The sequence below is a fragment of the Cariama cristata genome, unplaced genomic scaffold (genome assembly GCF_000690535.1).
Source record: "Cariama cristata isolate BGI_N322 unplaced genomic scaffold, ASM69053v1 scaffold4045, whole genome shotgun sequence".
Taxonomy (NCBI): Eukaryota; Metazoa; Chordata; class Aves; order Cariamiformes; family Cariamidae; genus Cariama; species Cariama cristata.
In genome coordinates, this window is record NW_009617943.1 from 4,599 (window position 1) to 29,923 (window position 25,325).

General features: G+C 41.5%; 1 protein-coding gene across 1 annotated transcript in view; it reads right to left on the bottom strand.

Moving 5' to 3' along the window:
- Positions 1–7,921: 7,921 nt before the first annotated feature.
- Positions 7,922–25,325, bottom strand: part of TRABD (TraB domain containing) — a 22,030-nt gene continuing 4,626 nt past the window's right edge. The window contains exons 3-9 of the mRNA XM_009700665.1: positions 24,889–25,055; positions 23,777–23,917; positions 18,416–18,526; positions 16,852–16,991; positions 14,434–14,606; positions 11,615–11,726; positions 7,922–8,270 (exon numbers count right to left, since the gene is read on the bottom strand). Of these exons, the coding sequence (XP_009698967.1) occupies positions 8,093–8,270; positions 11,615–11,726; positions 14,434–14,606; positions 16,852–16,991; positions 18,416–18,526; positions 23,777–23,917; positions 24,889–25,055 (1,022 nt within the window). The 3' untranslated portion in view covers positions 7,922–8,092. The remainder of the gene's footprint in view (positions 8,271–11,614; positions 11,727–14,433; positions 14,607–16,851; positions 16,992–18,415; positions 18,527–23,776; positions 23,918–24,888; positions 25,056–25,325) is intronic.

Here is a 25,325-nt window from a genome sequence, read left to right on the forward strand (position 1 = left end):
TTATACAGGCATTGCTAGCTCAATGGTTGTGGCTTCCAGCTGGAAGGGATTGAGCTTAGGAGCACCCAGAGTGGTCTGAATGCCCTCGGAGGAGGTCAGGCAGAGCAGGGGGTGGCTTCTGAGCAAGAGGTCCCGCTGGAACACGCAGCCCCACAGAGCCAAGGCCTCAGCAGCGCTGGCAGGAGGGTGACTCGACAAACAAGTGCCTCTGTGGCTGCTCTCTGGTATGTAAACTGCCAGATAAGGTCCTGCTAGCGCTTGGTCAGCTTGCACAGGGATTAAGGCTGACACAGGATAGTTGTGTCTAGTGCTTGCAGGAGGTAAACTAAACCTTGGGAGTCACGGGGAGCCGGGCTGCCTGCAGTGGTTATCCCTGCCAGTAGCACCACCTAAGGCTGCAGCTGCCTGGGTGATGCCATCAGAAATACCACAGCTGGGTATGGCTGTAGCAAAACCAGGACCAAGGGGGAGGAAGTAATCAGGGGCAGGTTGTCTGGGTGGGAGGTTGTTGGGAGGGGTTTGGGTGGAGGAGAGGAGGTGGCAAAAAAAAGTGGGCCCTGATGCTGAAGAATGAAGGATGAGGTATGAAGGCTACTGAAGATGACCAGAGGGTTACTGCTGACAGCTGGAGCATGGATGCCTACAGCCGGTAGCAACACTGACCTGCAGGCTCAAGCCCTGGGAGGCTGGAAGGCATCGCCTGGGATAACCCGCTGGACTCGCTCCATCAGCTGTCCAGCTGTATGTCGGGGTGGGGGATGAACTGCACCTTGGGACTTGCAAGTCATTGAGGGTTGGCTGTGCATGAGCCTCATTAGATCTGAGATCGAGAGCTCATAACTTCATAGCTGTGCCTTATGGTTTGCATAAACACGTAACTTGACTAGTGGTATGGTACTTAGGTTATGACTATTTTTCTGTTTCGCTTGTTTCCTTGTAGTGTGTTCACCAGTCAATAAAGAGTGTGCCTCAGTTACGTCTTGGGTAACTGGTCTGAAGAGCTGGGCCACACCTCAGCACAGTCACAGGGCTGTGGTCCACACTGTGGGAGCGCGGCCTGCTGTACGCCAGCCCTAAACATGCCTGGGCATCCCTGAGCGCACGCCTAGGCTGAGGTGTGACCGCCACGTGCCCAGGAAGGCCATTCTTGGGAGGTAGAAATCCCGGGATGTGGTGGCCAGGCAGAAATTGCCAATAACCGCCGTGAACCATAAAGGCTACTGCGGGTTCCCAAAGTCCTCCCACTCTGCCCTGCATTGAAGAGCAGCACCAAGAGCCTGCCAGGGTGGTCACAGTAGACATGGTTTAGGGTGAGAAGCCCACAATCTCCAGCTGCCTTTAGGAGAGCAGCACACAGAAATATGTTAAACTTTTAAAAGAGTGAGAGTCAAGGTCTGCTGAGGTTGGGTCTTACATGATGGGCAAACTAAGTCTATCCTTGAAATGTTACAAGCCACACTAATTTTGATGGTTTTAAAACCATGATCCTTACAAAAGAGTGAAATTAAGGTATAATAAGGATGTTCTTCTCTAGCAATGTAATTCTGTATTTTCCATAAAGTACCCTAGGTGCAACATAAATATCTGCCAAAAAAAGCATGATTAATTTTTTTAAGTGACATTTAATATATTATTACTGAGTCATCAAGAATCTGCCTCTCAAGCATCAGTACAGCCACAAGAAGAAAAAAGAGAAATGGGCATATAGTACAAGTCAGTAATTACTCAGGATGCTCCTGTTTTGTGTTGTTTCAGTTAATAACAGGTACCACATCGGTGAGTCAAACCTCTCCAAGGTGTGCAGACTTACCTCCTTCTCTGAAGAACAGGCTCGGGTAGACACCTCCACTTAAAACCAGCCATACGAGGTAAACCGCCTGCAGTCAGTAGATGGCACTAAGTTATTACTATTTACTCGTATTTTCCAGCTACATCAGAAGGCAACACAAAAATGCAACACAGGGTCTCGGCTCCAAAGAACTCGGGCTGTAATCATAGGATCATAGAATCGTTATGGTTGGAAGAGACCTCAAAGATCATCAAGTCCAACCTTCTACCCAATGCCACCATGCCCACTAAACCATGTCTTGAAGTGCCACATCTAAACGTTTTTTGAACACCTCCAGGGATGGTGACTCCACCACCTCCCTGGGGAGCCCGTTCCGATGCCTAACGACTCTTACAGTGAAGAAGTTCTTTCTAGTATCCAGCCTGAACCTCCCCTGGTGCAACTTGAGACCCATTTCCTCTCGTCCTATTGCTAGTTACTGGGGAGAAGAGGCCAACCCCCCACCTCGCTACAACCTCCTTTCAGGTAGTTGTAGAGGGCAACCATGTCTCCCCTCAGCCTCCTTTTCTCCAGACTAAACAACCCCAGCTCCCTCAGCTGCTCCATGTAAGGCTTTTTCTCCAGGCCCTTCACCAGCCTTGTTGCCCTTCTCTGAACACGCTCCAGCACCTCAATGTCCTTCTTGTAGTGAGGGGCCCAGAACTGGACACAGTATTCAAGGTGCGGCCTCACCAGCGCAGAGTACAAAGGGATGGTCACTGCCCTGGTCCTGCTGGCCACACTGTTTCCGATACATCATTTCTGTTTCTGATCAGGAGGTGGGAGAGGACAACATGGGGATGGAAGCAGGGAGGGAGATGCAGGGCAGTGGAAATAAGCTGCTGACTGGCAGGCAGTGCTCACTCTGAGAGCTGCTGCACCAGAGCACGGAGCTGGTCCTGCCGGCCTTGGCCGCACACCCCCCCAGGGACTGCACAAATGCTCCAGCTGGCCCCGAGGATGGCAGGTGTGCAGCTCAGTTGCTGCAGAGGTACAGCGCGTTAAGAACTACCATGCTCTGATCAAAACATCACTATTACTTCGCCCAGTTTGTGAATCATCACTTAGGTACCAAAAGCAGGGACATTTTACCACTGAAAGAATATCACTTAGCTGGGATGAGACACAACCTACTGGAAGAAGTGTGTAACAGAGGTTGCTTGGTTGTGTTTTGTTTTTTTGTTTTTTTTTTGTTTTTTTTAAAGTCTGATTCTTTCCACTTTCCCACGTGCATCAGTCTTGATGCACTGGCACCAAGGATCTTGGATGAGGCAAGCGTGAAAGCGGTAGCATGCATCTTTTCCCCCTCCAACCCAACACCACTAGTTTCCTCACACAGTACTAAATGAACCAACAAAAGACTGAAGAAGCCAAAGTGAGCATTTCCTCACACGGCACCATAGCTGCCCCCAGCATGGAGCCAGGAGCCAAGGGCAAGGTCTCACAATGGAAAAGAGCGCACATCCCCCCAGTTACCCCCCTGTTCCCTACTGGGTGCGAGGGTAAGGCTAGCCCTCTTTGCTGCCATTCCCCCCCAGAGTACAGAAACCTTCATTTGCTCCCCATGGGCATGACTGCAGCAGGCAAGTGACAAGGGAGGGGATACTTAGTCACCCCCCTGCTGACCAGGACACCTGCTTCAGCTCTTCCCCGTCCCCCTTCACATACAAACAGACACAAAGGACCCCCTGCTGCAAGGGTATGCACAGCAGTCGTATTTTCTCACCTGAACAGTCAGTAGACCGATTCCAGCTTTGTATCTTTGGAGCTACTTGTGTCCTGCGGTTGAGGTCTTCCGTGCACATTTCCACAGGCAACTGAAAGTGCTCAGCACCACACTGACATCTGTCCATCAGAGCCAGAAAAGTGACCTTTCTCCTGCAAATACTTAAAAACCCCCAAATCTTACAATAAAATCAGCCTCAAAACAACTCAAGTCTAAAATAAGTTTATTTCAATTTTAGAAAGAAACAGGAAAATACATACATGAGTATCTTAAGAGTTACACAAACGGCAGTGTGTTCTTTCTTTTCCATGTGTAGCTCCCACTACTGCCTGGCACTTAGAGATAACTTGATCCATTTCTCAGTGCCTTTTAGGTGTTTTACAATACAGACAAAAAAACAGCTTCCACTGGAATTCCAGGTAATATAAATCCACCTCAAAAAAAAAAATAATCAATTTTTCAATTTGGTTCAGTATTCCGTATAGAAAACACACATCGACGTGACCTAGGCCAGCAGTATGCATGTAACACTGGTGAACACCACACTCCCAGAGCAGGCAGCTGCCTTCCCTGTGTGCGGGTGTGCAAACCTGAGGCTGCCTGCTAGAGCAGCGCTCAGTAGCTCACGGGCTGTGCAGCATTGTCAGCTCCCAGTCCTATGGACAGGATTTGACCACGGTATTTAAGATTTTCTTTTTTTTTTTCTTCCACCTAAATGGCTTACCCAGCACTTCTTTGCAGATGCAGCTCCAAGTGCAACTGAAAGGAACTTTGCCTGATCAAGGAAAACAGGACTGCACTTTGCTTCATACACGTACAATTAAAAAGTACGGACCACTGACAGAGTGTACAATCAGCAGACTATTCAGCTGGTACATCATCTGTATGGAATACAGCTTACCACATATACTTACTTTTGGTACGAATACAGGGTCTTTTTATCAACGGCTTACCTTTTTTTTTTTTTTTTTTAAAGTAATGGTCATACTGATTTACCTGGCTCAATTTGAAAGGTTAAACTCTTTTTGCCACTAATTCAACACCTTTTCCACTTAAAGAGTCTTTAATTCCCACGCACAGGACAGCACTTTAAGCACAAGTGACTGTGCCTGATGTTAGGCCAGTGTTTGAGCGCTTTGCTGGACTGGGACTAAGGCCATCAGCTCCTTGCACGACTGAGCACTGGAGACGTTAAAAGAAAAGCAACAACAACAAAAAGTCTAACTCACCATGCCTAACTCTGGACTCTGAATTTAGGTACTCTCATTGAGAAGTCAGTCTCCCTGCATGTTCAGTAGGGCAGGGAAACTCATCCTTTCCTCTCAACTCATTACATGTGGTAGGTAGAGAAACTAGTTTCTCTACTTCAGCATTAAGTTCAGATGCCCATCAGTGGGAGGTATTTACTCCAACTGACCTTCTTGTTCAGAAAAACACGTTAGATGGTGAAATTATCACATACTAGATCTAGCTAACCAGTGTTTGTTCTCACTAAAAATACTGATTAATAAGGAAAATAAATGCCTTCAACAGAAATGGTGGTTAAAATATTTTATTTTTTATATCATAGAACATACTGCTGTTTAAATCACTTTAGAGTAAAGGCACACATTGTTAAAAATACTTCAAATTTACATCACATGTACAAATGCGTAGAACAGATGTACATGTCACCAAAAAAATACAATATGGCTTCATAAGGTTGAGGCGGGGCTGGGACAATTCAACATATATTTAAATTTTACAGGATGCTGTTAACACTGAAAGGATTGACTAGAACAGAAAAAAATGGACCTAAAACACTGATTATGTTACATAAACAGTACAGCACATTGAATATACAACATCGAGCATTTGTGTATGGATTCCCAGGATTGTTAGTTCTGCAAATTCATCTGGCTTTCCAGTGCCACTGAGTAAACAGTGCACACATATGATCTGCCAGTTTGCAACAATGGGAAGATAAATTGCAAATTCTCCATCCACAAACAGGCTCCTTGAAGGATCTGCTGATATGCTTTGTAAAAAAAAAAATTAAAAAAGTGAAACAAGAGATTTAAGGTATCAACTGGACAGAAGAACTGAATAATGAACGGACAACTTACACGGTAATCACTTCTGGCTAAAAAGCATAAAACATTAAGTCTGCAAGAATGCTCCATGACAATCACTTAGCATTAGTCCCACCCAAGTTTAAGGCTCATATCTAAAATTTACCTTAGATTTGTTTTCCTTTGTGTAAAATTACCTGAGCACAGATATCAAAGATCTACAGAGCTTTTAAAATATCTGCAGATACCTTAAAAATCTGTAGATAACTTAAAGCAAAACATCAATATATTGAATTCTACCAGCTAAAAATTCTCAAAACAACAACCAACAAAACAGTATTTTGGTATGTCAGTAAAGCCAGGAGAAGAATGAGCTTAAGCTTTTGCTTTCATCTTTTAAAAATGTACATAAAATGTAATAGAATTATTCAAATAGGACTGCTTAATTGTAAACAATACATTAAACCTTTAAAAAAAATCAGGAATCTAAATTCAGGCAGTCACTCTAGTCTCCTATAAATTGCTTAGAAATGCTGCTTTTCCTCTTGCTAGAGATGGCTGGTGGTTTCTTAAGCTCTGATAGATGGAAAATAAAAGGACCTGCCTCCACTGTATTGCGTATTATCATTTACACTTTGTGTCCAAGAAGTGTGAATTGCTGCCATTCTCATTTGCTGAAGTTTATTCCCTGCACAACTCTAAGGCCTGGATCCAGAAAAGCACCTAGCATCGTCTTAAGAGCTCTGCAGGATCGGGTTAGATCTGATGGGTTTAAAGATAAACATGCACTTAAAATGATTTGCCACACTGGAACCCATAATTTTCAAAGTGCAAGGCAGAAAAGCATCAGGTTGAGTGGACAGACCAGCTCCCACCAAGGTCAATGCTATCAGAGAGAGGAGCGTTAGACCCTTAATTTCATTTAAAAAGCTTGAAAAAGACACTGCACAGAAGATACACGTACATACTTTCAGCAAACACCAGACTGTATGGGATGATTTCCAACACAAGGCTTTGGAAATATACCCTACTAAATGAAGAAACACAAAACACAACATCACATTTTCCTCCTCCTGCCTCACACACTGGTTCCTATCTTTCATTCCCAAAAGAAGCCGATACAGATAAAAACTTCACTTTAAGCAATAAGCAACTGTATATGAGCCTGAGGAACAAACGGGACTCTTCCATTCAAACCTGGTTAAAACTTTGATATGACAATTACAGTTATTTGTATTGTTGAAATGGGACTAGCTGATTGCAGAGGGCACTTTACAATCATTGACAATCCTGTATAAAGGGTACCAAAAAAATTCCTATGAAATATGAACCTAGGATTAAAAAAAAAAAAAGATCAATGATGGATGGCTGTCCTGGATAATTAAGAAAGAAAATCACAGCAGTTTTAAGTACCCATAATTCTATGTATAAATAGCAGGTAATCCAAATAAAATGCTACAGCTAGTCTGAAAAACTAAATTGAACATTGCTTTTCTATTAAATAGATTAAAATATTAATTCACTGAGAAATTACATTGATAAATAAAATATTTTCATGTATCAAAACCAAGGGGCAGGTACTATCAATTCCATACTTCTTGTCTCAGTAATGAAAGGTCCAAGAAACAAAAGTAAATTGTACAGTAGTTCTAGTCTCTTAAATTTACAATACTGAATCCAGCAGGATTTGGCTAAATAATACAGTTTAAATAAGCTAATCTAAAGGAACAGAGTGTCCTGTAAACATCTGACACAAACCACACGGCATTCTGATGACGTGGCTATACCTTCTCTATGCAGGAGAAAGACAATTCAACCAGTGGTGGTAACAAGGGATGCAATCTAAAGGCAACGTTCCTGTTCTTCAGTAAGGCTTGTAAAAAATTTGAGCAGTGTACGTATGACAGCCTGTACAATTCTAAAAAAAAGCCTAAATGTTTTAAGTAGAAAACACACATTGAGAAGATGTCCTTCTAAATTATGTGTAAAAGTGTCTGGCACCAGAAATGACCATTAGGTATTATTATACCTAAGGGAAAAAAGCAAAGAATCACTCAAGACAAGTGTCCCTGAACTTCGGAGCAGATGCAGCCGATTAGGTTACTTGGTGGTGTTTTGTTCCTCCGGAAAAGAAGTCATGAACATACACTCTTTAAGCTGTGTGCACTACATCATCAGTAATATATATTATATATACAGCATAAGTATATATAATATATATATATTTGTGTATGTATTTCTTTTACCTTAATCTGGAATCCTGTGGTTTCATCCAACACACTTACCAGGAATCAAACCCATTCATTAGCTCATAGCTGGTGTAACTTTAGTATCAAATCTTTTATTATACAGCGATTCAACGTCGCCCAGCATCAATCACCTCTGACCAGAATCCTCATCTCACTCTTCTTTCAGTCCAGCTCACATTTGTTGCCTCTATCACCCTTTTTCAGCCACCTTCTTCACACAGTGCCTCCAACTTGATCTTCAATGCTGAGACCTTATTTCTGTCAGCTTCTGAAGATAGCTCTGTGCTGCTGGCATCGAGAGAATAAACTGAACTGTCCTTTGACCTATTCGGTAGCAGCCATATCCCATCAGTCCAAAAACGGTTGCTTTTATGACAAATTTGAGAATCCTACTTGACGCTGACGGAGGAGGCACACTGAAGCAAAAGATATAAAACAATGTTAACGTTCGCATAGCCGGAAGAACAGCCATTTTCCAATCAAAACAGGGATCTTTTCTCCCTTTCCCCTTTATATTGCAGCAAACTTTCAGGTAACAGATGCATCACAAACAAACAACACATTCTTTCATGTTCAAGGGCTACATCCAAATTAAATAACAACAACAAAAATTAATAATAATAAAGCCTTTTTCACTTACATACGATGCCACTCTTAATGGCTATGGACCTTGACTTGCCCATCACCCTACCAAAATAACTAAGACAACATCAAGACTTCTTGACAAATAGAAGTTAATATTGCTTGTCAAACTGTTTATAGTACTACTATGTGTATCTCTGCACAGAGACAAAAGTCAGAAGAAACACCGGACACAGCCTAAGTCCAACACCTGGTACAGTCAACTCGCTGTCATTCAGGGTAACGGAGGGAAACAGAGCTTGAATGTTCTGGGTAACGCGTGTCAAAACCTGGTGAGGTTTGTGTGGCCAGAAGGGGTAAGTCTAGAGCCAGGCTGGCCCCTACACAGATTTGGAGGGGCGTTTCAGGAACGTGTACCCTTGGATGCCAGGCAGGCTTACCAGCCTAGCTGCAGCTCCTAGCGTGAGCGTGTGGAGGCCAAGCCCCTGCAGTGCTCTCAGCCTCTGGAGCTCCGCAGAGGACAGTGCGGACAACTCAGAGGTTTCGCATGAAGCTGTCTCCGGTGTGGCAGGTCTTGCTGGCTTTGAGATCTTCACAGAGCCACTTCGAAGTCTCTGCACTGGCCACCTGGAACCAGGAGGGCAGAGGACAACAGGCACACCAGGTCTACCCCTGCCTTCAAGCCGTCTTACTAACTTAGTGTACAAGGAAACAGTTAACACCACCTTCAAAATGAAGCTGGCTTTGAAATCACAGCCACATGCACAGGTAGCCCTGCACCTTCACTAACAGGCTCTGCAGTAGCTCAGCTGGCCCTGCACACACAGCATGCCCACGCTGCACCCCAGATAATCCTCTCACAGCTGACTGCGAGGTCTCCTCTGCGTGTCATTTCGAAGAAGCCACAAGTTCTCATTTACTTGTACCTAGAAAATGTCCCTAGTATATTCAGAAGCAATCAGTTACAGTAGTACACAAACATTATGGGCACACTCAAACCAGGTTAGACGCACTGAGATTAGGATACAACCAGACTGAGTTTAGATCCATGTGCTCAAACTAGGGCAAAGTTATTACCGGTAAGATTTTGCATATTAAGGCAATATATGGGAAGAGTTTTTTAAAAAGCATATTCATTGAACAAAGGATGGGGTAAAGGCATCCCTTTACACCTCCTTACAAGCTTCTCTCTCTCTTCTTTCTCATTTGCAGTCCCTCAGCACCATTAAAAAAAAAAATCAATTCATAACAATCTGAAACAAACAGCAAGGTCTGCTCAGAGTCAGGTTCAATGCATGAACTCAAAAATGGGAAGTCTGAGAAATGTCTATGTTTATCCAGACAATGTCCAAGATCACTTTGCAACTTGTAAAACCTAACTAAATACCTGTAAAAGTCTTAAAAACTTTTCACTTTAGAGAGGTGACAACTATTAACTCACAACCCCCTCCGCCCGAACTCTGCTCTGCAACTGCAGTGCAACAGCATGAGGCGTAAGAAAGTTTAACAACAACGGAGTCTCAAATATAGTAAGATTACAAATGTCATCAGCCTCATTATTTTTGAAAGTCAAGTTAATGCAATATTAATGTCTTATGAAAGACACTGGTAACCCTTCCACTTAGTTATGGCTCTGGCACAGTAAAGATAATCAAGTTCTGGGGTTGTTTCGCCTGGAGAACAGGAGGCTGAGGGGAGACCTTATTGCCCTCCACAACTACCTGAAAGGAGGTTGTAGCCAGGTGGGGGTTGGTCTCTTCTCCCCAGTAACTAGCGATAGGACAAGAGGAAACGGTCTCAAGTTGTGCCAGGGGACGTTCAGGTTGGATATTAGGAAGAACTTACAGTGAAGAGAGTCATTAGGCATTGAAACGGGCTCCCCAGGGAGGTGGTGGACTCACCATCCCTGGAGGGGTTCAAAAAACGTTTAGATGTGGCACTTCAAGACATGGTTCAGTGGGTTTAGCGGGCATGGTGGTGTCAGGTATACGGTTGAACTTGATGATCTTTGAGGTCTCTTCCAACCATAATGATTCTATGATTCTAAGTCAGAGCCTGAACTTTGATGAAAAAGACCCTCTATGTAAACTTGAAGACATATCATCGGGTTTTGGGCTGTTCAGTTCTGTCATGTCAATGATGCAACTAACATCAACCAGATAATTATATGGATTTTGGCAACATCATTTTACAGGTTATTTGTGAGGGTGCATCTAGTTTGTGACTCCAGGCAAGACTTAGCCTTGAAAAAAAGACATACATGGCAGGGCTTCTGTACATTGCATTCTTGAATCCAGACACTAGAAGTCTCTCTAAATCATATTTTAGATGCCTAAATACACCACTGAGGATGGGCACAGTCTTTTCTGTTTTTCAGAGTCTCTGAAGAGATGGACAAGGTGCTTATATAAACACAATAAATGGATGTCATAAGATCAGGTGCTAATATTTGAAATGCTCTATTATCCTAAACCACTGCAGACCAGTAATACCAGGTCGTACTATAATCCCTCCTACATTTCTGAAGCCTTGACCTTTGTGGTTTATATGATACACATAGTCTGAACATTTTGGTTCTTCAATTCCTTCTTTTACAAAGCACATAGATTTATTTTAACAGGTACTTTGGAGCGAGAGTTCAGATATGTGGCTTAAATCAGCCAATATTTAGGTATACACAGTAAACATATTATTACTTATATATACAGTTAAAAATAGGCTACGAGCAACTGTGGTAGTAAGCTTGCCAGAGCCAGCAGTGTCTTGACACAACAAAAGCTTTGAATCCAACAGTTTATATTTATCAATATTTACCTAAGCTAGACTGGAAGCCTGGTTTTGTTTTCACCATCTTCTACAGTCCTCATCTGAATTCTCATTTTAAAAGCCTTAAATGTGGATCAATGAATTTTCTTTCTAGACAAGGGCATCTTCACATCTCTACTTCCCTTGGTATCCAACTATTTACTATCTTCCTTTGAAATTTTCTTTTCCTTTGCTGTAAGCACAATCTGCAAACACTGCACAGCAAGTCAGTGAGCTGACAGGGCAGGGATGACAGTAGTGATGTTTCTTCAAGCTGTGACAAACAACCAAAAAAAACCCCAAACAAACCAATTATAGCCATCTTTTAGCAAGAGAAGCTGTTATGTCAACATGTAGGAAAGGATAATGTTACCTCATTATTTCCTGGATGTTTAAGTCAGAGTTCCAGTTCTTTTCAATTCCAGGTACATGACCCATCCCAACAACACCAACTACAACAGCTGGGATATATTTTCTAGGCTCAGCTGAGAAAGAGAGATGGAGAGAAAGGAACACATCAGTACAAGAACTAGTTTCAAGCTATAAATAAATAGGTAATGTGTGAGATTACAAAACTGAATTTTCCAAGAGGCAGGGACTCTTACTACTAGACATTAAAACTCTGTTACATACTAAAAGTTAATATTCATCTCACCTACTGCCTTTTATGTTGAAAGTCTGAAAAAATCAGCACAGTTTCTGGATTTTCAGGAAACGTTTGTTTCAGTAAACAGACATGGCCAGGGCTCATACTCCAGCCTCAGGGTGAGAAGCTCTGCAGGTGCAAGCTAAATTAATTTCTTTCCTTCCATATGTGGGTCATGTTTCTTTACTGCTTATCAGGAACAGCCCTGGTCTTTGCTGCCTCCTGAACAGAGCGCTTTCTCCACCACTTTGGGCAGTGACAGCTGGCACACACCCAAACTGTGATAAGACCTGGGCTAACAAGCAGAATGAACAATTGGAAAACAGTGCTTGAGACCACACCTGTCCCCGTTAAGTTTACTGTTACAGACCTGGCCGTGGCCAGTCGTACCATTCGTGTGCAGCAGCTAGCCCGTCACTGTGGGACCACTGCAACACACGCCAGCTCTCACCCTCACCTCCCGTCTAACATCCAAATTCCACAACATCCAGTGAAGTTAAAATGTTGTTCCTCAAAGTTTGGGGATTACCTCTCCCCCAATAAAAAAAACGGTACCAGACCACAATAAAAATAAATTCATAGAAAACTTTAAGTAACAGTAATCAGCTGCTTTCCTATGGGGAAAATTATACCTAAATATAATATGCAAGTTCGTTCCACTGTCTTGCTTTAAATATCCACCCTTGACTTTTCCAGGAAAAAGTAAAAAGGAAAAATTTGAAAAGCAGCCCCCCTCAAAGTGAAACAAAACCGTATTGCAAACACTAGAACTATTATATGCATTTTCAGAATCGTTTCTTTGGACTTGCCTTTTCTCAGACCATTCTAGGGCTGCTCTAAATCAGAGCTGCAACAACAACAGAGGCAGAGCACAGCACCTCAGCAGAACGGGCTGTCCACAGCACATCACACCCGCTCCAACCTCCGCCCCTATGTTCCTCTCTGCTTCTGGGCAGCGTTCAAGGATGATACCAGTAATGTTTAAAGCCCTGCCTGAACCAGTCCCGGAAGAAATTTTTAATCCCTGTCTCAGAGTATTTTGTGTGGAGTAAAGACAGAATGAAAAACTAACTGTGAAAGTTTCATTTGCAAGCTTTTTGGAAAAGTTCACCCAGGCAAAGAGTCAGACGAAGGCTAGGAACAAATCAGACCTATTTTAGGAATATATCACACCAAAAGTATATTTGAGTCCTGCAAATAGTGTCCAAAAAAAAACAGCACAGGATTGCACAACGGTGATGATGATGATGCCCTATTTCTGCTCATTTGAATCGTGAGGTTTTGTATTTTAGTATGAATAAGTATATCATTTGCCTTTTTTTTTTTTTCTTTTTTGCCTCTCACAAGCACGAATGCATAGAACAGATTGTACATATACAATATGAATGCACATCTTCTAAACAAAACCGTCTCTGGCATTGTCTCTTCTTAATTAAGAGACTGAGACACATGATTATCAGTCAGGTAGTCCCTCACACTCTTGTCTTTTATGGTCCCATCTTCTATTTAAAGTCCTTCATAATGCATATAAACCCCTTCTGCTTTCATAGGCATTCACTAAACCACTGATCCAGAGACTGAGCTTTAAGAAAGGTAGATTTAAAGGGGAAAAAAAGAGCAGGCGAATTGCTAAACAATTCCTCTTGTGGCTCATGACCCAGCCAGGACTAACAATAAAACTAAATTTTCAGCCTGCTCTTTGGAACAAGTAACTGAATGCATCTGTGCCTCTTTCAGCCGTATCAACTGAGCTAACAGGAAATACCGTGTGTTTGGACAAACTTTATGAAGTTAGCATTGAGGTAATATTAGGCAAGGGAGATGCAAGAACACAAGTGCAATCCCCTCGCTATTTTTTCCAATCACAAGACAGTGCCAGAGGTCTGCACTGAAGAGATTACAAACAGCATTTTCTTAAGACAGTATATAAGAGGTAATCCATACCTCAGTATGCTTATATATAGGAAGGGCGTGCAGATCAAATATGCAAGCAAAATACTTCCAAAGGCTAGAGAAATGCAATTATTCTGTATGCCTGTACCTTGCTGAAACATGCAGAGTCACACGTTTCATTATCATTGGCACATCATCAGGGTTCCTAGCAGCCCAATTTATAATAAGCAAAGCAAAGATGAACACTGAAATCAGAGGTAATTAATTTAGCAAGAAATGTGCTCCTGAGCACCTAGTGACGACAATGAATTTGGTGAGGTACCAGGGTGGAAGTGAGACAGACAACATAAGCCCAGACTGCCCCATGCTGTGCTGTAATACCAGATGCCTGCCTTTTGAAAAAGTCGTCAGGCTAATTAGTATTCTCCTGTTTTAAATAGCACAATGAGAAAGGAATCATAATTCGGAGTCTACTGCTCTAGGTGGTTGCAACAGAAGAGTAACATCCCTTTTTAACTTTTTAAGTGCTGTAATCTTATGTGACATGTGGCACACATGAACAGAACATCCCAGATTTCCTGAGAAGAACTGAACTTTGGACTAGTACTCAAAGAACACCTTGCTGATTATGATATCTGCTTTAAAACAATTACTTTCTGAAGCTCGAGGTAGTTCTATCTGCTTTGCTGCCTGCTTCAGCATGTAGGTCAAGTAAATATCTCGTTCCGAGACAATAGTTCGATGAAGATCAGGGAACTCTCCAATCATTTCCGCCATCATCTGCTCCAGTAAATCCTTCTGTTTGCATTTCTCCACATCATCTTTACTGAAAGAAAGGTAAGTTTTCTCAGTATCTGTTAAGCTTTCAAAGCGCAATACAGACAAATCAATGAATAAAAACAATTGGATATTACACACATTATTCATCTAAACCCATGCTCTACAGTTCTCCTCCCCAAAAGCAAAATAATCTCCATAAACCTGTAAAACTGGATACCTAACAATGCCTCTACAGTGAGGGAAAGAAGAGAGGTCACTTGCCTTTAGGCAGTTCAACCGGATTTTCACCCTTCCCAGTTTAAAAGCTGACAACTCAACTGAGCAAAAGCACTGGGGCTTCAAAGGAAATAGTTATCACATTGCCCCACTTCTAGTGTATATAAATAAGCTTAGAAGAGCCAACACAGAGCACTCCTGAGGAAGCAGATCTGATCACTGAACACACAGAGGGGCTATTTAAGGAAAAAAAAAAAAAAAGCACAGTGTAAGGCACAGTCTGAGGGGACAGAGAGTATTCTGCAGGTTCCTAGTGTCAATCACAGGTCTTCAGCAGGGAAGTTAGTTATAAATCAATTCCCTGAACATAAGAATAGGAAATGGGCAGGAAATAAACAAATAAAAACTGCAGGAGTAAATGTAATAGGCTTTTATATTTTTTTATAGGTGCTGTTAACCTTCTGTTTGCACTCATAGCTGTGGTACAGTCATAGTTTGTGGCAACAGAAGCATCTATTTTTTCACCACTGTCTACTGAAGAATAATGCCAAACACGCTTTCTTTAGCTCCCAAGATAGAAAGGACGCTACAAATATCAATAGGGCAACCAAAAGGAAAAATGCATTGCTAGATTTCAACAGATCATAGCAACGTCATCAGACTGACAAAAATTTGATGCTGAATTATTACTCCATTTTCTATAGAATCTCACGTTGATGGCTGGGTGCACAATCCCTCCCACCCCCTGCAATAACTTCCCGATTACAAACATCTTTCCTTTTCAATCTCTACCCACATGTTACTTTTAAAAATCAATGTAGCAGATTAATCAATTCTATGACATCTGAGATGTTATGGCCAAGCTTCAGTGGGAAACTAGTGTGCATATACCATAATTATCTTAATACTGCAGTTGAAAACCAAGATGTTCTTAGGATGGATTAAAAAAATGGGAGAAGCTGCAAAGAAATATATCCTCCAATCCTCTCAAAAGCCTGCAAATGGTTTCATGCTGGTATTAGACTAGTAAGTAAGAAAACTTATTTTGTGCATGAACTGTAGCTAATGGCTTGAAACAGAATCAAACTCATTTTACAGATGAATGTAACAGCAAGTATTTACAGGAAACTACAATTAAGTAAATGCTAAAACTGGACAACAGAAGGTTTGATTGACAGAACTACAGTTTGGCCCAATTTCAAAAGCCTGTAGAAAATGCCATAGATCATTCCATGAGCTGTGGAGAGTTCTGGTCACAGGGTATGAGAGGGGCACTGAGATACAGGGACTCCATGCACAGGAAACCCATTTCTGGCAAGCCTCCCACCACTGAGAGTTTGGTAGGAACAGACTGCATTTAGGAGGACAGCCGTGCCTATGTTCTCACCCAGTTCAAGCACGTTATCACACATCTATTTGTGGAAAGAGGAAGCAAATGTGGCAAAGGGATGTCTGAAGGGTAGGGGAAACTAAACTGAGCAAGAGAATAGCTGTCTGAGAAATATTACCATAAGGCAAAAGTTTTAACAATGTCCGTTTAAAGGCAATAATCATTAAGAGTCCACATGTCCACACGTTTTCTCTTGTTCCAAAAATCTGCTCTGCCAGCAGATTCAGTTTGCAAGCTGTCCTGATCCAGATGTGAGTTAGCACAGCAGGCCCAAGTCCTTTGGAAATCTTAAGGAGGTACAAATTAGCTTACTGAGGCCCTACTCTATTCTATTTACAATATCCACACACAGTAGCGGGAAAGATTATATTTTCAGCATAAAAATAAAAAAATTATATAAAAAAAAGTTTTTTCTGAAGTACACTAGGAATTCTCCAGCACCAAATACTTCACTTCGCCTGGAAGTAATGTATCAAAAGACAATTGAAGAAAGAGCTAGAAGAAGGTCGGAAAGCCAGCTTTCTTTTCAAAAATATGGATTATTGCAGGCTAGTTTATATATTTATCCTTATCACTAACTTCAAGTTTCACTGTATCAGACTGTGTACCGAGGACTTCCAGCTCATACTAAAGCCAAACTGAAGAACTGAACACACCGATAAACATACGGAATGCTTATTCATACCTGATTGGGTCAGATAAGAAGCAAAGGCCCCACGCAAGCTTGACTTTTTGCCAAAAAGAAAGTGCAGCAATTGCTCTCTTAAATGTAACAGGGATGGGTCGGTCTCCAAGATGGAATTTACAGAAAGGTACTTTACTGGCCTGAAAGAGAGGATACAAATCACTAATCAACATTTCATATTGCAGCACACTACATCCTTATTAAGAGAACGTTTGTTTATTGATACAAGGTATCTTAAATAAGAGCAAACAGTGTCATACTTTAACATCAAAACATATTTTAGCTTTCCAGTAAGCAGAATTTCCAAAATACTACTTCATAAAGGAATACATCAGCTACAAGATGCAGTAGATATTGCAGTAAAAACATTAAGTTGTAATGCCACTCTCCTTAGGTTACTTTTAGCTAAGCAGAAAGCTTCTGCTTAAGACTAAAGGTGAACAGATGGGGCTCAATATCTGTCTGGGTCTGAATAAAGTGTAAGGTGAAACAATTGTGGCCATTTTGCTTTTACCTAGGATTTGTCAGGATCACTAACCTATCAGTTTGTCATGGTAAAACATATTCAAGAAAAAGCTTATGAAACAAGAACTGATGTCAGATACCACACGACAATGTGAGGCGAGACTTTACTGTAGCTTAGACTGACAAATTCTAGCACAGTACAGAATTTCGAGAAAATTTTCGTATGCATACCTGTTTAAAAATTTCAAACAACCACTTCAGAACAGTACAGAGCTAATGTATTTTTTTCTTTCCCACTTAAAATGGGAAACATTTAAAACACTTAAAATGTTTCACTCTGGTCTGGAATGCTCAGGAAAGTAAGCCTTGAAACAGTTTTCTTTTTATTAAGGATAAACACACCAAATTATTCCAGATTCTTTAACAGCTGTGTTATCTCAGATTTCCTTACTAGTACCTAATTTACATAAAAATAGCAAGATACAGTCTGCAAGGTGCATACATACGGTGAAAACAGTGTCTCAGTATTCCCAGCCAAAAAAAGAGTAGCTGTGATACACAGAAGAAATCCAGCTATTATTTGCTTCCCAGTATCACAGTTGGCAGTAGTACAAAGGCAATGTTAAAAGACCAGATAGGACTAACAAACCAGTCAGATAGTTTGCTTCCCCAAACAATCTTTCTATATGAATGTGTTAGATCTCATTAATGCTTTACAGTTGGTTTTCACAGCCTGAAACCCTGACACCCCCAACAGCAGGACCAGGATCCATATCCAGAATTCAAAAACAATTATTTACCAGGAACAAAATAGATGAATTATTAACGAAATGAAAACAAATGCCATCAGAAATATCATCAGGAAAAACCCTTATAATTTGAAGCCTTTTTGGAGTTGCTTTCATGCCGCTTAAGCTACAAACCTCTGTACTTCCAAGTACACTTTGAAGCCGAAGATGATTCTTACTACTTCACGGGCTTCAGCACAAGTAAGGCCAGAGTGCTCTTTTCCAGTCACTAACAAATGGTTTTATTTAGTTTGACTCTGCAAGCAAAAGGTCAGTAATTTGACCTCAGAAAAACCATTTCAAGTTCGCACCTCCTTGAAAGCCTCCCTGAATTCTCCTCCTGGGGCCATTCCCAGCTGTTCTGTGATGTGAGCAGAAACCTTCAGAAGCAGCATTTGCATCAATCCAGACATGACTCCATTCTGGTGGAAGAAAAACACACACACAAAAAAAAACACCAAACAAAAAAAAGAAAATCAACAAGCTGTGTGGATTTCTAAGAAGAATGCACTGTTCAGTCATTAAAAAAACATTAAATATCTTAGTAAAGAAGCAGCATTGAAGCTACCTTTTGGAGCTAATTCACTGATCGATACAGCTCTTTTATTTCAGTCTGTATCAGTTGTGGAGTAGCTTTTCACTTCAGTGTGCGGCCAAAGTATTCTCCCTTTTAACACAAATGTATGGCAGAGTTAAGAAAAGAAAGGAGGCCAGCCAGACTTTCTTCAAGCAGGTGGAGTAAATACAGACTGAAGAAAGTATCTGAATAACTGAACAGTAAAACAGCTCATACTATGCATTTAATTTTTCTTGATCTATCTGGTTACAAAAAAAGGGACCCCAAGAGTATATTCCATTGAACGTATAGTGAACATCACACTATAGAGATACTGAAAGGGAAATAGCTAGTGGTCTAACCATAAACACTTCCACAATCCTGGGAAACACTAAGCTGAGGACTGGTTAGGTTAATAGATGCAGAAACACAGAGAATCTAGCGTTGTGCAAGCAATTGCAGTGCATAACTTAAGGATGTAAGACCTTAGAAAAGGCTTCACAGTCCTGAGTACCACTCAATCCCACAAGCAGACTGAAGACCCCTCCTCGCAACAGTCTATTACTTTTTGAACAGAGATCTAAAAATAGAGAGTCCTCTTTTTAAAAAGAAAAAAATTCTACTATATATACTTACACAAAACTTCTCTTCCCTATCCTTTTACAAAAAGGATGAAAAAACCATCTCAAATCCATTCAAGGCTGATCCTTCTGTCCAGCTCTCTCTGCCCTCAACCATTTATTTTTACAGCTAAGACTCAGTGGCTGAGTGTCACCTGTCCCCAGGCGTAACCTGTACCTTGGTTATGAATCTCCTCCAATTCGGCACCAGTCTGTTCCACTACCAAAAAGGGGCATTCCCCCTTCCCTCACCAAAGGTTAATTTCCTGCTGTGTCACCAGCTTCACGCAACTGAAGGTGAGGTTACATAGGATAGCTCGAGTTAATCTAACTGCTTGAAGTTACCAGAGGAAGGTTCAGGTCTCCATTTCTTGCTCCCAGGGCCGTGCTCAAATGGTGCTGTGCTAGACTGGTGCTTGTGTGATCTCTCCAAAGGTTAGAGGCAGTTTCTGCAGTTAGGTGGACTCAAGGGTCACTGAGGACCAGAACTGGCAAAAGAGAGGCTGTTTTCAAAGCCAATTGATTATCTGCTTTACCACGCTATGAACTAGCAAGCATGGCAGACAGATAGAGCGCTGGGCTCCTCAGGAGAGACAAAAAAGAAAGAAGGCAGTCAGAAAAAGGGTTTTCAGCATCCTTGAGGTCCAGTTCAAAAGCCTGGGGAACAAGGGTTTCCAGAAGTTCAGAAAAGATGCACACAAAGAAAAGAAAACTCCGATAATGCAGCCTGAGATTGTTTGCTGGCTGATCTCCCCTTTAGGACTGACGTATATGAAGCTGCATTTTTACACTGTGACAGAAAGGTTCATCCTGCTGGCTAACAGAGAGATGCATCTTTGAAGTCTGTCCGAGTCATTTGTGCTCTTAACCTGCACAAAACTCGGTGCCTGCTGTATTGGCTCAGCATCAAGGAGATAAAAGGTGACAAGTAGCTGTATGTAGCAGCTACCAGCAATAACTGGCCAGCCAGATACTGTCTGGGGATAAAGAGCAAAATGTACAAAAAATGATGGGAACAAAACACTAAGAGGTTATTATCAATACCAGATTATTCAATGTCAGAAAAAGGAAAGCTGACCACAAAAGAACATTAAATCCTGAGTGGCTGGCAATAATTTCACAGGTTACATGCAATAGCCATAAACACAAAGCAGTGCACAAGTAGAAAGAAACTCAACTGCACAGGCAGAGGGATGCAGAGCCATTCTAACAGGACAGAGAAAGCAAAATACCAATTTTATCAGCCCAATATTCAAAAGCAGTCAGAAAGCAAGAAGAGTAAGAGGGATTACCAGGAAAGAAAAAAACAGAAACTTCAATGCACTGCTGCACAATCTTTAGCAGACTCCTGTCTTGAAAACAAGACACTTGAACTAGAAAATGTGCAAAGAAATACCGAACATATGAGAAGAGATTCAACATATTAAATACTCATGAGGCTTGGGAAAGGATAACTGAGGAAGATACACTGTCAGACACCATGACTAGCATGGGACTAGCATGGAGATAGTGAAAAGGACAGGAAGAGAGAGGAATACCCAGGCAAAGTACAACTGCAGGTTCTACTGCCTTTCCCCAGGCATCCGTTATTGACAGCTGCCAGAGGGCTTCTGAAGCAGACAAATCTTCCACTGGACTCAGCACAGAAATGCTGACACTACATATGGGAACACAGCCTAAGGAGGGGGCCTTGGGGCTACTCTTTGGCTGCGTAACAAGTCACAGATCCAGCACTAACTGCAGATCTGCAGGCAGAAACAAACCATTTATTTTTTAGTCCTCTGGATGTCTTCTTTTAAAAACCCTAATTCCCATGGACACAGCCCTGTGCAAACACAGCCTTGCCACCTGGAGCCCCGAACTGGTTTCCTACTGGTGCAAGCGCACTGGAGGTTAGAATTTAAAGCGCAAGTGAAGGTAGCGAGTGACAGCAGCCTGCTCCTGTCCATAGGGATGTACCTGTCATCTACCAATTCACATTATACCCATTTTATTTAACAGGACGATCCTATAGGTTACCTAAACAAGGAGGGCTATATTATACGGTGCAAGATGAAGGCTTTTTCACTGGCCAGAAGCATCAAAAAAAATTAGAACATATTCCAGCTAACTTCAGCCTAAAGGAGTAGGTTAAAAAAGTGAGGTTGAGCTAAGATTTTGTTGCCACCAGCCCACTTTCTCTTCTGCCCCAGAACAACGTTTCTCAACTCCTCCGCTGTGTCAAGACTAGCAATTGTACAGCCACATAGGGACATGATGCAGCTAAAAAGCAAGCCCTGTTCAGACTAACATGGGGCCGTGGTAAGGACACAGAAGGGACAGTGGAAACAGGTAGCCAAGGGAAAAGATAAGACAAAACCTGTCTTACCAGTTTGGTTTAAGCCAGCTGTTACTGTGCATCTTCAGGTAATCTGCATTTGAGCCAGATACCAGTCTGCACTGTGTTGTTTTGCTTAATGAAAGCAAACAGGTAGTTCTCTGCAAACAACTGTAAGGGTTTTGAAATTCAAGGAGGGGTTGGAAGAAGGCTGCTTTTAACCTGCAACAGTTGCTTGATAAGCTGTCAATACCAGTGACCCATTGCAAGTGTGTAACAGTTTCATGTTAACACTCTGCTCTGTTTCCAACTTCAATTAAGAGTAATGAAATGCAATTTTACTGCTTAAGATTTATCACAAGTGATTATAAAAAGACACACTTTTCCTAATTTGATACACAAGGATGAAAGTTACAAGCAGTTTTGACTTTTGGTGTAACTTTTGGGCCCAAACATGTGCATTTCAATGAGAGGGGACACCCAAAGCATGACTGAGCAACTTACCAGCTGGTTTGATTTTTACTAGAGAAAAGACATCATAATTTAGCATGAGACAGCTGGACTGTTTTTCCTGGTTTTCCCTATATAACCCATGCTGCTATTGAATCAAAGGGGGAAGGTTGGGGTGTTTTTTTTGTTGAGACTATAGACTGATAAATATATTACCTAAAAGGCACAATGTCTAAATTTTATTATTTGCATTATCTTTAGTGACAAAGGAGACTAAGATTGAGTTGTAACAATAAGAAGGATCTTTGTATTGTTCTCTGGCTTTGGAGCCAACACAGTCTGTGTTTCCTTCTGCCTGTACAGAAGATCACTATAAGTCCTGGTAGGAAGTGCTAATTACAAAGCTGCCAACACAAATTTACATCAGAGAGAAAAGAAGTCCGCTATTTTATTTTCATTGTCCTTCTCCTCTTAACAGAGGAGTACAGCAAAAACTGTGGCATTTAGCTTTGATACTAAAAAAAAAAAGTTTCTGTGCTTGTTTACAAGGTCAGAAGACCCCCAGCTATGCTGCTCTGGTTGTTGTGAACATGCATTCTTTTGGCTACATGCATCAGAACAATCCACCTTACCTAAAATAAACAGATGGATGCAGTAATTCATGCAATATGCAAGAGTTTTGCAATGTTCTTTCCTTCGATAGGACATAAATAAAGAAAACAGGAAAGACACATTATTGCCTAACTCCATGAGTCAGAAAGCCTGCACTAAGGCACTATGTGCCCACGTGCACACACACACACAAGTAGACTAGCCACTGCAAGAGCTTCTGCATGGATGCAGATTATAGTCTTACGAGGGGTGCAATCCTGGAAATTCCCCAATTACATCAATAAAACAACTCCAATACATAATTACCACACAACCAAAATAACAATTTATTAATTTGTTCATTCAACTGGACACTGGAAACTCTTTTTACTACTGACTACATACTGCCATTCTAATCAAATGTCCTATCATTCCTAAGTCAACTTTGTGCTGCCTCATTGTGCCTCACCTAAAATTACTTAAATACAAGCTAACTAGGTGAAACTGAAAAAATTCAGGACAACACTTGCTTTGTAAACACATCCCAGACTGCACCAAACTGCCAGAGTAGTTATAATTTGAATAGCATCCCACACTTTTCAGCCCAGATTTTTCAAAAACCTCCCTCAAGGTCTACTGTCAATCAGAAAATACTCAAAAGAGAAGTGTATGAGAATTAAAAAGAAAGAGCAACACACTAGGATGAAGAAGGAATGCAACTAAACAGATCACAACAGACTACCAAAATTAAGTGCTCCCTAAATAGCTGTGGTACAGATGCAGATTGCAGGAATAATAATCATATTTAAATATATTAGCAGAGCATCACAATTACAACGTTAAGACTTGTGTCCTGCAAATGGAACAACTGTTAAATCCAGGAGGATTCCTGCCAAGGTCAACTGCCCAAACAATCCCAATGTGGAACAGAAGCCCTCAATACTCCAGTTGAAAAAAAAAAAAAAAAAACAACAACAAAAAACAAACACCATCCAACCAAACCTAACTTTGTCACTGTTAGAGTACTCGCGCCTAGGTGAACAATATCGGTTCTCAGCTGGTGGCTACACTGGTTTTGGTTGCAAATTGACAAATTGCTTTTAACACAAACCTTTAATTCTCACTGTGGGAATCATACCTGCTTTATAGCTTGTTGAAGCTTTTCCAGATTTATTTCTTTGGCTTCTTTTAGTAATGTCTTTTCATCCATCTTTAACATAGAAACTCTGTACTGGCATAGTTCCACCACAACTACATCAGGTTGCACTTCTTGTATTGTCTGAAAAAGATTAATTTATTTACACCAGTTTAGGAAAGATTAAACAGAAATGCAGCCAATATCAAAACTTCCATGAGAAAAGTGACTTAATAAGAGCACATTCCAGCAATCATTTTCAATTAAAGGAACAGTGAAGGAATAAGACTTCTCCAAATAGCTATGTATTGAGAAAAACATTAAGGAAGATGACAGTGAAATGCTTTAATTACTGGATGCTTTGGGACAGGGAGATGGAGAACATATTGTGCTGGGAGGTGAGGGGGGAAACTAGATAAACTCTTCACATTCACAAAGTTCCTTTGACCATACTCTGCGATCATTTGCAATCTGAGTAAAACCAAGCTTTGTAAAAACCAGGGTTGATGATTCTGGCACAAGATTCCTCCCCTCTAGCTCCCGGAGAATAAAGCCACTCTAAACTGCAGACTTTGCATGAGGTACAGAATGAAATAGTTTCCATTTTCACTAGAGCTTTGGACCTATTTGCATCTTGAGAACGAAATCCAAGTTTGGGGCGGCATGGTTTTACAACTCTGTATTATACGCCCTGGGCACAGAGAGGCTGTAAACTGCAGTTTCTGTTCTAGGCTTTGCATCTTCTCAGCACGTCCCCATCACAGTGAGTATGCAACAATCACAGCACGCACTGTCGGTGTGATGTGATGCTGTACCGTGACAGGCAACATAAGCTTCACTAGTGAGACTTCTACTTTTAACACTCACACTGTAACTGCATTTGTTGTTTAAGGACAAATGAAAATATTTGAGATGGGAGAGCAATGTATTGCATCAAAAATTATTAAGATAATATGTCTGCCTCCAATATGTTAGCCCTCCAACAGCTAATGAGAAAAAACAGAGTCTGGAGGTTACAGGACAGAACCAAGTCAGAGAGCTGGACCTCATTCTACTTAATGCTAAGTTAGCAACATTATAAACGTGCTGCTGAAGGGCTCCCACATAGTGTTTACCTTCACGACATCCTTTTTGCTGCTGTCACTGAAGTGGGCTGTTCCAACCACATACACTTTAGAACCATCCTCGGTGTCAAGCTCGGTCACAGTGCTTGGCAAAGTAGGCTTTTTCTGCCTCTTCTTCATCTTCATCTCCAGGAGAATTTTAAATGCATCTGCATCAGCTATAAATGTAAAGAAAAACAGAAAAGCACACATGACTATGAAGTGCAGGGAAGTAAAACAGAAAATAAAAATGTCACCACTAAAGAGCAGAGCAGAGCTAAAAGGCCATTGATTTACCACTGTAATCTTACATTCATATCTGAGGCTACATCATTGAGAGTGCCACCACTGGAGAGGCTGCCTCCAAGCATGGGTCTCAGTCCAGGTTTCCTACCCTGTGGACACTGGGACAGGTTGTCCACGCAGTTCAGTAAGGGAAAGGGAGAAGG